Source organism: Dermacentor silvarum, chromosome 3 (genome assembly GCF_013339745.2).
Source record: "Dermacentor silvarum isolate Dsil-2018 chromosome 3, BIME_Dsil_1.4, whole genome shotgun sequence".
Classification (NCBI taxonomy): domain Eukaryota; kingdom Metazoa; phylum Arthropoda; class Arachnida; order Ixodida; family Ixodidae; genus Dermacentor; species Dermacentor silvarum.
The window spans coordinates 20,744,557-20,760,200 of record NC_051156.1 but is presented as its reverse complement, the minus strand read 5'-3'; the positions used below and the strand labels follow the sequence as shown (position 1 = coordinate 20,760,200).

The 15,644-nt window shown below is 46.0% G+C and overlaps 2 protein-coding genes across 22 annotated transcripts in view; one reads left to right on the top strand and one right to left on the bottom strand.

Annotated features, from left to right (window-relative positions):
• The window catches only part of LOC125943740 (F-box/LRR-repeat protein 12-like), a 61,846-nt gene that overhangs the window by 28,575 nt on the left and 17,627 nt on the right, over positions 1 to 15,644 (top strand). The gene's annotated exons all lie outside the window — the stretch shown is intronic.
• On the bottom strand, positions 11,735 to 13,827 carry LOC119444246 (uncharacterized). The gene has a single exon (XM_037708673.2). The coding sequence runs from the start codon at positions 13,046 to 13,048 to the stop codon at positions 11,831 to 11,833; it is 1,218 nt and encodes a 405-aa protein (XP_037564601.1). The 5' UTR covers positions 13,049 to 13,827; the 3' UTR covers positions 11,735 to 11,830.

The following is a 15,644-nucleotide window of genomic DNA, read 5'->3' as shown; positions in this document are numbered from 1 at the left end:
TAGCAACAAATTTTTTATAAGTACTGCAGCGAACGTAAAGAGAATGTGCTACTAGACGAAAAAAAAATGTTCCCTCATTGAGTTCAAAAGGGAGCTGTTTCTATGATTATTGAGGGAAGCCAGGTGCAACTCACTGATGCTGATTGCAAGGAGCAGCCAGGAGACACCAATGCGGAAAGGCAGAAGGACAACTGCACACACTCCAGCATTCCCTTATTCAGGCAGGTGTCGTGATGGAAATCATTAGCTGTGCTTTCAAGAGGATGATTCGTATGATTGGCAGCCAGGAGGCTACAGGGACCTGTTCAGCGAAGGGAATGGTTTGAATATGCCTTGCAACGATGATTTTAACACGAAAGTGTTTTATGCCGGGGTCCACCAAGACTTCACTGACGTATTTCCGTCACGGAAATACGTCACACGAACATACACGAACATAATACAAAGAAAGAAACCAGAAGAAAAAGTTCCACAAACATGCAAAATTTGGGAATCGAACCCACGACCTCTTGGTCCGCGACGATAGATCGCCGAGCGTTTAACCCATTGCGCCACAAACGCATTTGCAGAGAGCTACACAGACGCGCCTTATATATCTAACACTCCTCTGTGTACCCGCGCTCTTGCTCGGGGCGGTGCCGCCGCCTACGAGCAGAAAAGAGAAGTACTGCATTATGACACTAACGCTATAGTGCCTAGAATATACTTACTAGTGTGCCGACCGACGGGCGTTTCCAATGGGAGACGCTGGCACCGCCGGTGATGCCTTCCGCCGGAGCCCACCAGACGGCGACACTGTTTGGGACCGTGCTAACCGAGCGGCGCATCACGCGTCGCTTGCGCATCGGATGCACTTCGGATGCGCGTTCGTAAGCGCAGTCGGTTGCGGCGCGTTGTAGCTTTCGAGCAAGTAGCATGTGGTGCCTCCGCATGTCATTGCTGGGTTTCTTTTCTGTGCGCGTGGTTCGCACTTGTGTCTGTTCACGGACGGAACCGAGGTGTCGTCGCAGAAAACGAGGCGTAAACACAGCACCTGTTTTGTCCCATATTGTACAACTGGATAGCGCTCAAACAACGAGCAAGTCTCATTATTCAGCGCGCCTGCTGACCCAGAACGTTTTGCCGAGTGGGAGAAGAATATAAGAGGGCAGATCGAAGGCTAACTCTGGCGGCTGTCGCTTGTGAGAAACACTTTAATAATTGCTACATTGAGCGCTCGTTCAAAGTTAGTCAACGGTGTTTCGCCGCCCATGAAAATGTGCCCTGTTTAATTACCGTCATTTATGGTAATTAGTTACAACTTGGTGTGAATTTAGCATTTGTGGGCATGTCTCGCATATAATGCTTTACTGTGGAAAAAGGTTACACTTCTTCGGAAACCACATATTTATTTATTGGCATTTTTCGCAGAAACACCCGGTATCGTGTAGCGTTGTAATGATAACTGTGCGTACGCTCGTTTGTAAGTGCAACGAAATCATATTCTTTCGATTACACTTTGCACCTCAACCAACGTTCCGCAGAGCGAAACGGGCTGGGACAGCCCATTGGCGTCTGTCGCACACGCGCGCGTTGGCTAGAGACGCCGCTCGGCATAACACGGTCCGTACGGCTATCGCCGTCTGGTGGCCGCCGGCGGAAGGCATCATTCTCCGTGCCACCGGAAAGCCCGCGGTCGGCACACTAGTAAGTATATTCTAGGCACTATACTAACGCGCACCGACAGTGAACGCTTCGGTGGTCTCAGCACTACGACGCCTCGATGCCAGCATTCGAAGGGACGCTGGCATCAAGAAGCACTACCAACGCCACCTAGGTGGCGTTCACCGTACTCAGCACAGCGGAGCGTGGCCTCCGCAATTAGCTCTGAAAATGTTTCTGAAGTTGATCGCGGAGGCTGCAATTACGACGCGCTGCACGCTCTGATTTGACTCGGTGACGATTCAGTTACGTGCTTTGTCTTGCGCGTTGTATTAGTGTGTCAGTTACGTGCTTCGTCTTTCGCGTTGTGCTAGCGTGTGCAGCGTAGTGCAGCTTCCATATGCACGACGGTTGCTCATGGTCATCGACGTTGGTAGTCGTGATGGAGGAGACGTGCCACCAGGCGTCAGCGTGGGTGCATCAACGCCTAAGGGCGCTTTAGCCACAAAACACCAATAGACATTATATATCAATGTGCAATAAACATTACACTACTTCTGTGAAGACACGTTTCACTTTCGTGTTCTATACCGATTCCTATATAAGAGGGATCAACCACATTTTTTCTTAATAAGGTGGCACAAGCCGCTTTCCTCAGCAAAATCGTCGAAAATGTTTCTTTTTGGCGTGATACATGGCTTATGAAATTAAACATTAACAAATGTAAAGCAATGAGGTTGTCTCGAAAAATTAATCAGTTCATTTCTCAGGGCTATGAACTTAACGGCTGCCCTCTTCAGTTCGTCGACAGCTACAAGTATCTAGGCGTCCATATCACTAATAACCTGTCATGGCAGAAACATATCCACCATGTTATTAACAAAGCTAGCAGTACCTCTTCGGCAGAATTTCCACCTCGCTCCCGTTCCGTTGAAACTACTACTATATAAATCACTCGTGCGTTCTGTGGGGTCTCACATGCTCTTGGGACAAAGGAACGACAACACAGTAGTGTAAACAATCAAAAGGGCATTTATTGCACCTTTCATACACTAATACACACTAGCCGAATTACAACCAATTGAACATTCACACGGGTGCGCGACAAATCAAGGAAGTCCGACTCACCGCGACCCGATAGCGAGCGAATACGTTCGCCCCATACTATGACACTATCGCCTAGTCGTTCACGTATACAGTCACGCAAATGGTGGCGCGCTCGAACGATCCGTGTTCGTCCATACCGGTGTCCTGCTCTTAGCCTCGCGCGACGGTCGCACGAAGCGGGCCGGCGCACGCGCGAAGCGTCCGTGCGTGTTGGTCGCCGATCCCAAGCCAAAAGAGAGAGCGCCTCAGACCTTTTTCTCCCAAGTGACCTCGCCCATCGGTGGCGTTAGCATCGCGACACTAGCGCCATCTCTCGCAACGCGCCGCAACCACCGCCGGGCTTAGCCACGCAGAGAAGCCGGACTACAGGAGACATGCGGGGGAAAACAACATCAGGGGACGCGTGAGAGTCGCGCATCCCCACAGTTCTAAACTCAAGTACGCTTCACCCATATGGGACCCGTACGCTAGCTCGTTAACACAGTCCTTAGAATCGGTTCAAAACCGCTCAGCTAGGTTTATCCTAACTGCTATCGCTTAGCCAGCATTTGTTGCATGAAGCAAAAGCTTGACCTACCTGTCCTTTCTACTAGATGTCGAATTTCCCGCTTATGATTGTTTCATAAAGTATACTACACTAATAATAATAATACTAATAATACTACACTACACTACACAATAATAATAAAAAAATTACACTTTTTTTTGCCTCCAAGCCATTTGTCATCCCGTATTGATCATCGAATGAAGGTTAGGGTGCCTTGGTGTAAAAGCAATGCATACCTCGAAGCCTTCATCCCGAAAACAAGACTGGAATCGCCTTCCCGCCTCCATCGTTGACTATCTGTGATCATGTGCTGCCTCATTAGCCATCTTTTCTTTTTCTATTGTCACTCCTCTCTGTAGTGCCTGTACGGCTTTGAGAGTAAATAAATGAAATGAAATGAAGCAGCTCTACAGCACGAAATGAAAACAGCAACTCTACGAGCGCAAGTCAAAATGCACTTTTGCCGGAGCAATTTCTGCATCCAAAAAGAGTCAAGCTTCCACCTTCATGGGACCACTACAAGGTACGGAGAGAACTGGGAGACACAAAAGCGTCACGAAAAATAGAGCAAGCAAAGCATCTGTCTACTAGAACGACACTCTGATAAAAACAATAATAAAAGGAACCCTTAAAGCTTGTTTTTGCTGTATTCTGGCATAGCTCGAGCCAGACATACTGCCGTTGTATCCCCCCTGCCCCCCTCACACACCTCTTTCTAGTTTTTTTTTCCTTGTATAGTCATTGTATTTCATTTATTTCCTTTTCTTTTTTGCTCATGTGCCTAGCACAATTCCATGTAATCTCCCTTAATAAAGACCCCGCATGTGACCTGTAAGGTATAATACGAGTAAATGAATTAAAATGAAACGAAGACATGTTTCACTTGCTGATGTCTTTCCTTCAGCCTCAATACCTATGTGCACTACTGATGTCAGGGCATGCGCCGAGCAGACGACTCAACGAGTGTGCCAGGATGTGTGGGAGAATGGCCAAGCACGGCCGCGTGCCGTTGGTATAGCAACGGTGAGACCTGAGCATGGCGCAGCCGTGCACCCATTCCATCGGTTAATTCGAGCAGCCCCCCCCCGCCCTCTTAACATTTTTCTCCCATGTGTAGCACCATCTGGCAAACACGCTGTGAAATGGCCACCGGCATTTCAGGATCGGTCCCTCCCAGATGAGCGGAGTCAGCACTCCTGTACATATCTTACTCCGTGCTACAGATCAAGTTCATGGCAGGTCTTCTCAGGTGTGCCCTATGATTCATAGGGGCCATTCATGTTTCTATTATACATCAGTGATGTTGCTACTTTGACAAAGTAGTAGCGTTTTGCTCATTGTTTCATTTAGTATTGGCCAGCAATGTGTGTATAGCAGACCAGATCAAGCTATCCGAGTACCTTAACAAAATGGATGTGGTATAGTTCGAGAAATGGGACATGGAAATCAATGACAATAAGATGAAATGTGTGCACATCACCAGGAAAAAAAATGTGTGCTTTCATTTGCATACAACATTGGAAAAAATGCCCTGAAGAATGTACGCAGCTGGAAGTACTTCGGAGTTACCATAACACATACCTTGCACTGGCATTCACATGTTAACTAATGCTATTAAACAGGCAAACAGGCTAGTTGGTTGAGAGATTATTGATTGATGTTACCAGAATGATAGAAACAAAACCCTAAAAAACATTAAGACAACACAAATGCTGGACTACAACTAAAGTTTACTTAACCCAAGGCTACACAGGCAAGTACCATAAAACTTAAAAATGTCATGTTAAAATGTAACACTGTCTTATTTGCACACATGCATGCCACTCATCCTGTGAATGAGATGCTTAATTTCTTTTTTGTAATGCCAACAGAAGCGATGTTTCACTTTCCGATCACGTTCTCTTTTTATGCTAGATACCTCAAACACCACTATGTTAGGTTCTGATTTAAATCTACCCAAGACACGTGTGCGATCAAAAAGCAGGCTGCACAACAGTGATCAGCGAGACGTCTTGGCCCTGCTGCATGGGGCGTTGTCAGCCTATTATTTAGGCACCTTCCGGTCTCGCCAATAGTGCATCTGCCACGTGAAAGGGGAATCCTGCATACCACTTCAGTTCTACACAGAACAAAGCGAGTGGCATGCTTTTTGGTTTGGAAGAAAGTTCGCATACTTCCGTTGTATCCTTGCTTTTCACCCATTGATGTTGGCCTGTTTTTCTCAATTCCACATTGCACTGGCAAGGATTTTTAATGACTTCTCTCCAGTGACATTCCAGAATGGTGCATGTTTATCTTTTGAAGGTGTTCTAGAAATGCAAAGTTTTTCTCTCATCCACCATCATCAATTCATAATGACGAAGTATTAAGGGGTTCTTATTAGCATGAGGAGAACTCATACTTAAGAAGGAGGAAGCAAGAAGGAACAGGGCGAATGCTAAACTTCAACTGTTTGTTGGCAGAGCAACCTCGAAAGAATGTGACACATGCACAATCATGTGCATTGCCTGCAACTGTGAGCTACTGCCTTGGAGATAAAGATACTGCGCATAAGTAGTGATGCGTTGGCACGAAAATTTTCGGAGGCTTTCCATATTGCATAAGCGTGTGTAATCATATGTGTGCGCACAGATTGCGGTATGATCCACCGCACAGAATTTTTTACTCTCCGCTGGCAGATTCAGATGGTTGAAATCCATGCACTTGCTCTAAGATTTTGGCAGCCGCTCCAGATCGACCAATGAATATCACGGTAAGAAAAGAAGCACGAAGTGGCATCAGTGACACTTCTGTATATTTCTTCGAGAATTAATTCCAACTGTTTGGCACATCGCAGCACACATGCACGTGTATCGCATTCTCTCGACTTCACTCTATACGAATAAACAGTTGAATGTTAGTGCCTGCTCTGTTTCTTCCTTATACTAAAGTCTCTTTACTCGCCGCTCTATTATGCACCCCCCAGTCTTCAACCAACTCGCCAAGGAACATATTCTATTGAACGTAATGTGATGTTTTTGTCACCGATCTCGGGGGCGTGCGGTTGGTAAAAGAGAGGGAGAAGGAAGACGGATGGTGACACAGCAAACAGATTTTTTAATAGCACGCAAACTCAAAACCAAAAACCTCAAACTAAAAATCAAGCATACTAAAACATATCGAACAAATACGAGTACAACTTGAAGCTTCATGCACTATACAAATTCTACTTTGCGCCTACGCTCGACTGTGGCGGCTAATCCTTCAAAGTCAGGCAACCCTGTCCTATCTCGCTGAAACGCACGCCTGAAACGCTACGAAGAGTCACCTTGCTGCACCCGTCGTTGCACGTGTGTTCCGGCTTGTCGGCTCTTTCCCAAGCAGTTGGTGCTCTCGATGATGTAGTTGCCTTGTAGTCATCACATCGTCTCTTTATCGGTGGTGAGCTCGTCGGTACTTCGTCGGTGATGAGCTCGTCAGTAATTCTTCAGTGACGGCGCTCGGCGTTGCTTAGGCCCACCTGGATAGGCCTAGCGTCGGGATGCGTCGCAACTTCTTCATGAGTGCCGACGTGGCGTCCCGAGGAGAATTGAACGTGCCGGTCTGCCGCAGAAGGGGGATCCTCTCTGGGGTGCCCGGTCCTGCCGTGAGAGGCTGCAGCCAGTCCAGGAGCCTCACCCGAACTTGCCGAGGTCGGCGGCCACACCTTGGACGGCCAACGTCACGGACTCAGCCAGACCCCCAAGTCTCCCGTCGCCAGAGCGTAGCTGGAGATGCGACCTTCCTGGCCCGGAGCCACGTCGATAATCCCCAGACAGCACCGTTCATCCCTCGATTACGCCTCGGCTCACGCGCCTTGAGAGCTCGTGCCGTTCCGAACACTGTGCTTCACGTGCTCTTGTTCTTTTTCGCGCTGCAGGCGGCCTCTTACATATGACACGTAATGACAAAACTTGCATGTAAAGGGATGGATTATGCATTGAGTCATGTATAGCACTTTGAAGTGACGTTTTCTTAGCTCACCCGCTGGGGTGGCTGAGTCAGCTAAGGCTTTGCGCTGCTGAGCACGAGGTCGCGGGATCGAATCCCGGCTGCATTTCGATGGAGGCCAAATGCAAAAACGCCCATGTGCTTGCATTGTAGTGCATGTTAAAGAACCCCAGGTGGCCAAAATTAATCCGGAGCCCTCCACTACAGCGTGCCTCATAATCAGAACTAGTTTTGGCACGTAAAACCCCAGAAAAAAAGAAGTTTTCTTAGCTCAATGTGGCAAACACATAGAAGCAAACATTGACACCATCAAAATGACCAAGCTTTTTAGGTTTGTGAATGATTATCTTGTAATTGCTTATTCTAGTGTCACTGTGAGTCGCGTTTTGTAATTGTTTGAATTTTGTATGGTGGGGGTTTGAAGTTCACATGAAGTTCTCAATGAAGTTGGAAGCCTTGTGAAAGAGGCGAAGTCAGGAGCCAGCACAAAGGAAGCTGTCATAACCACCCAGAAGCACGACCGGTGGTGTTGCCTTATGAGCATAATCTGTCTCGCCAGCTTTTTGTGGCAGAAAAATGCGGAGTCCCAATTGTGTTCTCAAATCCGAGCAAACAAGTATGCATGAGCCCAGTCGTCAATGGCTCGACGAGAAAATCGTCATGTACTATGAAGCACGCCACACGCTTCGTTCCGTGTAGAGCTGAAATGGCTTGCAAGATTTTACTGTTATATGGCAGATACTGTATTGGTGTCATGAGGTGCATTTGCTGCGTTGCAGCGGAAAGTGAAGACAACGACGAAGGTGCGAGCATGCTCGTGCAATAGCACCCGAAAAAGGTGAAAAAAGAAAATCTCCAGAGAGCCTTGAGGTGCGAGCGTGGAACTTAGGGGAGGCGCCATTGTGAGAGCGGAGGCCGAAGGAAGAAGGCAGCAGTGGGTGGAAGAAGCAGCCTGTCGGACGATGGGTCCAGGCTCCTGCCTATGCCTGGTGTACGTCTACGAGGCGCTGAGCTAAGGCCACAGTCTCGATGATCCTAGACTTCCTCCTGGCCTACGTTCCTGCTCCGTCGTGACATGTCATGTCGCAGCTACCGGCTACAGCTGGGTACCTCAGCAGCAGCCCTCTCAACACCTGCACCATTCCAGCCGTGACCTCCCCCGACACCCACACCGAATCATGTGGTGATGTGTGAACTTCGATGACATAACTTGGTAGTTTGAAAAATAGTTAGAGACTCCATACTTAGAACTGTTTCATAGTAGTGTTCATTACAAGTTGTATGTTGTTGATTTGATATAAAGCATTGTTTGTGAGAGCACGACAGAGCGTACGCTTCGTAATGTAGTTCCTAAATTGGCCTGTATTGACCACATTAAAGAATCGACTACAGTGAGAAAAAATCTATATCGTGACAATTGGTCAGACTGGAAGGTGCTTAAATGATAAGCCGAGTAAACACTGCGTACATGTAGAAGCAGCAGGAGGGCCAGGGCATCTTGCTGATTACTGTCGAAAATGTCAGTGCAGCCCACTTTTTCAGTTCAGTTCAGTTCAGTTCAGTTTTATTTCCTTAAAGACCCCTTTGCTAGGGGTATTACATAAGGGGTGGGTACAGTTGATGCAACAGAAACACAGGTATTCAGAAAACTACAAGAAAGCTACATTTCGCAAGTGCATAAAAACAGAAAGAAGGGGGGAAAATGCCGGTGAAAAAAGCTGATTATTTTTCAGCCAACAAAGACACATTTTCGAAGAACGATGTCGGGCAAGTGATTTCAGCGACGTGGTGGGGAAGGGCGTTCCAGTCTGATGCTGTGCGGGAAAAAAAAGACGAAGAAAAGGTGGTTGTATGGGAGCGTGGCCGTAAGACTTGTAATGGGTGCCCAGTTCGTAGCGATATGCGTGCGGGTGGTGTGATATATGGCTCGTGAATTAGGGAACTGTAAAAAAACTTATGAAAGAGGCAAAGGCTGGCTGTAGCGCGACGACGTGCAAGGGGCTGGAGATCAGATTTTGCTCTTAAGGATGATACGCTTACGTCATATGAGTATGATGAATGGATGTATCTGACGACGCGGTTCTGAAAGGACTCGAGCGCGTTAACAAGATAGACTTGATATGGATTCCAGATGGGTGATGCGTATTCAACTTTCGGTCTGATAAGGGATTTGAAAGCTAGGAGTTTTACGTTCTGCGGGGCGTCACGCAAGTGTCGTCTCATGAAGCCAAAAGTTCTGTTAGCTGATGAAAGTATGTTGGAAATATGCGTACCCCAACTGAGATCATGAGAAAGTGTTACGCCCAAGTACTTAAATGATTCTACTGATTCTATGGGAACGTTTACTATTGTATAAGAGGACAGGAAAGGGTTACGGCGGCGGGTAAAAGATATATGCTTACATTTGTTGGGATTAAGAGTCATTAACCATTGTTCACTCCAAGACTGCACGTTGTTAAGACTTTGTTGTAAGGTGTTTTCGTCAGTAGCATTAGAAACTGGATGGTAAATCACGCAGTCATCAGCAAAAACTCGTATCTTGCAAGATACATGTAGGGGTAAGTCATTAATATAAATTAAAAAGAGAAGAGGACCGAGAACTGATCCCTGCGGGACACCAGAAGTTACAGGGAGTAGAGTGGATGATTTGTCATTTATAGAAACGAATTGGTAGCGATCAGTAAGGAATGCTTCGAGCCATTTGAGTACGTCACTGTGCAAGTTCAAAGAAGAAAGTTTTAGTAGTAAGTGGCGGTGAGGAACTTTGTCAAAGGCCTTTTCATAGTCCAGAAAAATAGCGTCAGTTTGTTGGTTAGAGTCAAGGTTTATATGCAAGTCGTGTAGAAACAAAGCTAGTTGCGTTTCGGTAGAGAAGCCCTTACGGAACCCGTGCTGTGCCGAATGAAAAAATTGATTGGCGTCCAAGTGATTCATGATCAAGGAGTAGATGACATGTTCCATGATTTTGCACGGAATGCTAGTGAGAGAGATCGGTCGATAATTTAGCGGTGTGTTCTTATTACCAGACTTGTAGATGGGAACGACCTTCCCCACCTTCCAGTCGTGAGGCATGGAGGCTGTAGAAAGTGACTGAGAAAATATAAGACACAAAAATGATGAAGAAATATATTTTGTATTTTTTAGCAGTTTAGAGTTTATATCATCTATACCTGCTGAGGATGAAAGTTTAAGGTTTTCAATAATGCGCAAAACACCATCAGGATAAAACACCACGCTCGGCATGCTAGAAGCTATGTTGCAGGGGACATTAGACAATGGAACGTTATTATCATTAGAAAATACTGACGAAAATGCGTTGTTAAATATTAGTGCGCACTCAGTTTCAGGCATGATTTCCCCCGCATCATTTACAAGAGTTATAGTGCGTGTGTTCCCAGGGTTGATAACTTTCCAAAATTTTTTGGGGTTGTCAGTTAACATTTTAGGTAAGTCATTGTTGAAAAAGGACCATTTGGCATTGCGGACAGCACGTAAGTATTCTCTCTCAGCGGCGTAGTATTTTTCCCAAGAAGTTGGGCTTAAATTCTTCTTGGCATTACGAAAAAGTCTTTTTTTCTTATTTTCCAACCTCTTTACATTGTTATTAAACCAAGGGTTCTGATGATTCTCACGGAATGTTATTTTCGGAATATACTTGTTTGCTAGTTCATTCATTTTATTTTTAAACAGTTCCCAGTTGTCTTCAACAGATCGTTCATTGAATGAGGTTTCAAAGACTGGTAAAAAAGTGCACAATTCTTCATTTATAGCTTCGAAGTTTCCTTTATCATATAGGTTGATAGTTTTGCTGGAAAGAACACGCGGTGCTGGGGCAAAGTCAAATGTGGCATGAATCACACTGTGATCACTGATAGGACGAAGATAGGTAACCGATGATAAGGTTTCTGGATGGTTAGTAAGTATAAGATCCAAAATGTTTGCGCAGTCGCGCGTTACACGTGTCGGCTCTGAGATAAGTTGCGATAAGTTAAAATTCAAACATATGTCGACAAAGTCTTTCGCTTCTGCGTTGTTTATTGCGGAAGTCAGGTTATTCCAATCAATAATGGGGAAGTTGAAGTCACCGAACAGAAGTATATGAGCGTTAGGATGACTTGCTGTAATCTGGCATAAAGCACTGTTAAGTTCTGGTGAGAAGTTTGGATTACTGATAGGTGGCCTGTAGCACACGCCTAGAATGACACAACGAGGGGAAGATCGAATAAGAAGCCATAGTATTTCTAAGTTGGAAGAGATAGTAGTTGGTGTTCAGGATAATTCATTACTGGAAGCGATAAGAACTCCACCCCCGCGTGCACCTTGACGGTCACAGCGATAAACATCAAAGTTTGGCAAGTCTTGGACTACTTCTTCGTCCCTAATTTCACTTGTGAGCCACGTTTCCGTTAGAACTAGCAAGTTGCTGCTAGATGACGTCACGAGATTTGATATTGCGTCACGTTTGGGAATGAAACTGCGGGCATTAGTATAAACAACAGATAAGGAAAGGTTCTTCCTAGGGGGGGAAGGGCGGTTATTAACTGCATGTTTTTTGCGCAATGGTTGCTATTGAATCTTTTTTACTGATTTAGTTGATTCGTCATATTCATAGCGCTGGGAACCCATGACGAGCGTCTTGAAACGCATGGAAAAGGGCATGGATTGACTTTTAGCGTAGGCAATAAGATGTTTGCGGGCGTTCCGAACTGCAGGTGAAAAATCTTCGCTCACGCTATAATTTGTGCCTTTCAGTTTGCGGCCGTTAGACAGGACTGATTCTTTCGTTTTATATGATGCGAATTTGATAATGATGGGACGGTGCCGGTTAGGTGAATAGCGACCAAGGCGATGAGCACGTTCGATATCTTTGGACTCAAGGTTAACCTTCATGGTATCCGCGATTTCATCAATGACCAGCTTTTCTGATTGTGCGAAGGTTTCTTTGGGGTTAGTATCAGGAAGACCATAGAAAATTAAATTATTCCTTCGGGACCGGTTGTCTGCATCGTCTAGGCGATTTTCAATGACGGATACAAGGCTGGCAGTTTGAGCAGAGGCACATTTGACAGCTTCTAATTCATTTTGAAGGGGTATCATGGCCTGGTAATGATGTTCCAGTTCGGTCATTCGTTTGTTCAAGTCCATTAGAATCTTATCGGTATTTACAATCTGACTTTTTAAGCCTTGAACCTCACTGATTAGTGTGTTTTGACTGGCTGAAATCTTTTGCAATTCTTTCAATACATCGTTCGTGTCGGGTCCCGGGTTAGTTTCAATGTCGCCAGAGAGTATTAGTAAGCGGCGAATCACTCCTACACATTCACCAATAAGAGCAAGGCAGCAATGTGGGCTCGGAAGCTGCACCAGACAATAGTCGCTACACCTCTTTGCAAAAAGGCTGTGCCTTGTACCAACCTGCATGGCGAAAACCAGTGGATTAGGCGACACCGTCGTGGCGCAGCCACCAAGCCCACAGAGCGGCCGGAGTGGTAGGCTGTCTTTTATAGTAGACGAGCTGGAGAGCGTCGATGTCGATGCAGGAACCCACGATGAATCGAGCACCCATTGCTGTGTTGGCTGCACACAGGTATCCGGAAGGGCGAAGTCATGTGCGATGCCCCGCTGATCCGAAAATCGGTGACAAAAGGGCGCATGCTCAGAGGGAGGCCTGGAACAAGCAGCCGCCAGTGCGGGCAGCAGCACGTGCGAAAGGGCAGCGGTGATCATCTGCATGGCGAAAACCAGTGGATTAGGCGACACCGTCGTGGCGCAGCCACCACACATGTGTCTTGTGTGGGTTTAAATCAAAACCTAACAGATTTGTTTTGTAGGCATTTGGAATCAAAAACGAAGGTGATAGCTTACGTTGTCTAGTCTTGTCTGTGTCTTTCTCGCGCGCATTTAATTTTGCGCTATATCATGAACCAACTAGACCAACGTCTTGCTGAGGTGATAGCTGCATTAGCACTGCTTCTACAAATGATGGAACCCAGCCTTTAAGACGCAAACACCAGGAGAGAAGCAGATGGACGCACGCTGGCTATCCGTCTACTTCTCTCCACGGCGTTCGGGTCGTGTTTTCGGCACCATGCAAGATGTCAAGTCTATGTGCTAGGATTGAAAATAGTGAACCTAGGAGTGCCTGCCGTACCAGCCATAATTTCACAACTTGCATCAAAAATGTTTATCACATACCGTTGAAGTGTGGTTGTGTGTATATAGGCTAGACGGGGCGATGTATTAATGTCTGCTTAAAAGAACACGAAACATCTGTAACGTCAGGAGGAGGAGCAAACCTGCCTGCTCATTGCCGAGTGTGCGGCTGTTCACCTGTTTTAGAAGATACCCAAATTCTTGGCAGGGGAACTACACGATACGAACAAGAACTGATTGAAGCGTACCATATCCGAAAACATGGTCACAATCAATGTGTTAGTGTACCCTCGTTATCGCTGTCAAAGCAAGAGATAGCTTATTTAGAAAAAAATGGTTACTAGGTGTCATTTTGGGTTTTTTCTTTGATAATCACGTGGTATGTACGATGCATGCGTGCTCTGGCATCCCTGCGAACTTCTGTGTGGTTGTAAAAAAAAACATTTTTGTCAAATTTTCGAATACTGGCGGCACATTTAATATGCTCCAAATACAGGCGGAAAGATTCGGTTACACTAACTGCATGTGATTTGGAGTTATTGAAGTGCTGCGTGACGACAAATGTGTCGACAACATAAGGAGTGTATGAAGAAATAATAGTGTCACGTAGAGTGATGGTGAAGAAAACAGTTGCAAAGCTGTGAATAACGAAACTGATGATTCTTTATTGGGCGAACCTGTGCCCACAAAAGCAACGTACACTCGAAGCAAAACGATAGCGGTGAACAAGATGGGGTAATTGAAATCCCCGAATAGTAGGATGTGTGCTTTAGGGTGCTTTGAAACTAGTTGATTTAGAGCATTGTGAAGCTTACGGGGAAAGTCGGTACTTTTCTGAGGCGGCCTATAACACACACCAATTAATAGCGTCAGTGGTGAAGCGCAGCACATAACCCACAACATTTCTAAGTCTGACGCGACATTAATGGCAGAACAAGACAATTGTTCGCTGACTGCAATTAGAACGCCTCCCCCGCAAGAATCTTTACGATCGGCGCGAAAAAGATGAAAATTAGGCAGATCAAACAGAATTTCTGAGTCAGTGATATTATTGTTCAACCACGTTTCGGTTAATATAAGTAGATTGCTGCCTGACGAAGTTACAAGGTTTGATACGATAAAGCGTTTCGGCAGGAAGCTGCGAATGTTAGTAAAGATTACTGATAGCGAAACGTTGGCACAAGGCGGGGGATGAACGGCAAGGATGAGTTGATTGTTGATATATTTCTTTTACACATTCTGCAATTTCATCAAAGACGTAACGTTTTGGGCCAATATGCAAAGTTTTAAATCTCGGGGGAAAAAGGCGCAGACTTCGCCCTCGCAAACGCGACAAGTTGTTTCCGGCAGTTTTGAACGCGGCGCGAAAAGTCTTCACCTATGCTGTAGTCGGTACCTTAGAATTTTGGCCCTTTAGAAAGAATTGATTCTTTAGTTTTAAAAAATGTAAACTTAACGATAATCAGGCATTTCCTGTCTGAGTGTCGTCCGAGGCGATGGGCACGTTCAATGTCGTTTGGGCTTAACTGGGTGTCTAGGTGATCAGAGCAGTGGTGAATGATTAAGTCCTGTTTGCGAACACGTTTCAGTGTGGTTAGTATCGGGTAAACCATAGAAAAGTCAAATGTTTCGCCGGGAGCGATTTTCTGCATCATCTAGACGCGCCTCTAGCACACTAACTAAATCAGTCGTTGCAGCTGAAGTGGTTTGAATCGTCTCTAGATCACTGCGGAGTGTAGACAGACTTTCGCAATGAGTTTCTAAGGCGCTGAGATGCGTAGTCAGACTCATCATTTTCTGGTCCATTGAGAGCAGTTGACCCTTAAGCTCTTGCACTTCATTTACCAATTCAGTCTGGCCAGCAGACATATCTTTTAGTTCGCCAAGGATGACGTCAAGCTTGTCGGGGCCAGGGTTGCTTCTCAATGTCACCGCACATCAGTAATAGGGACCGAACAACTTGAAAGCACTCGATACAGGTAGTAAGGCAACACTGGGGGCTCGAAGCTGTACCAAAAAGTAGTTGCTGTTTTTTTGTAAATAGCGTCCGATGGTTACTAACCTGCATCGTGAAGACGAGTGGATTAGACAATTCTGATGTGGCATAGCCACCGAGCCCACAGGGTGCGGCGGATGGTCACTGCTCATTTATAGTTGACACGTTGAGTATGGTCGCTGACGATGGGGCCTTCCAGTCTGCGCTGAGGGTCAAGTTGTCTTGAGTCGG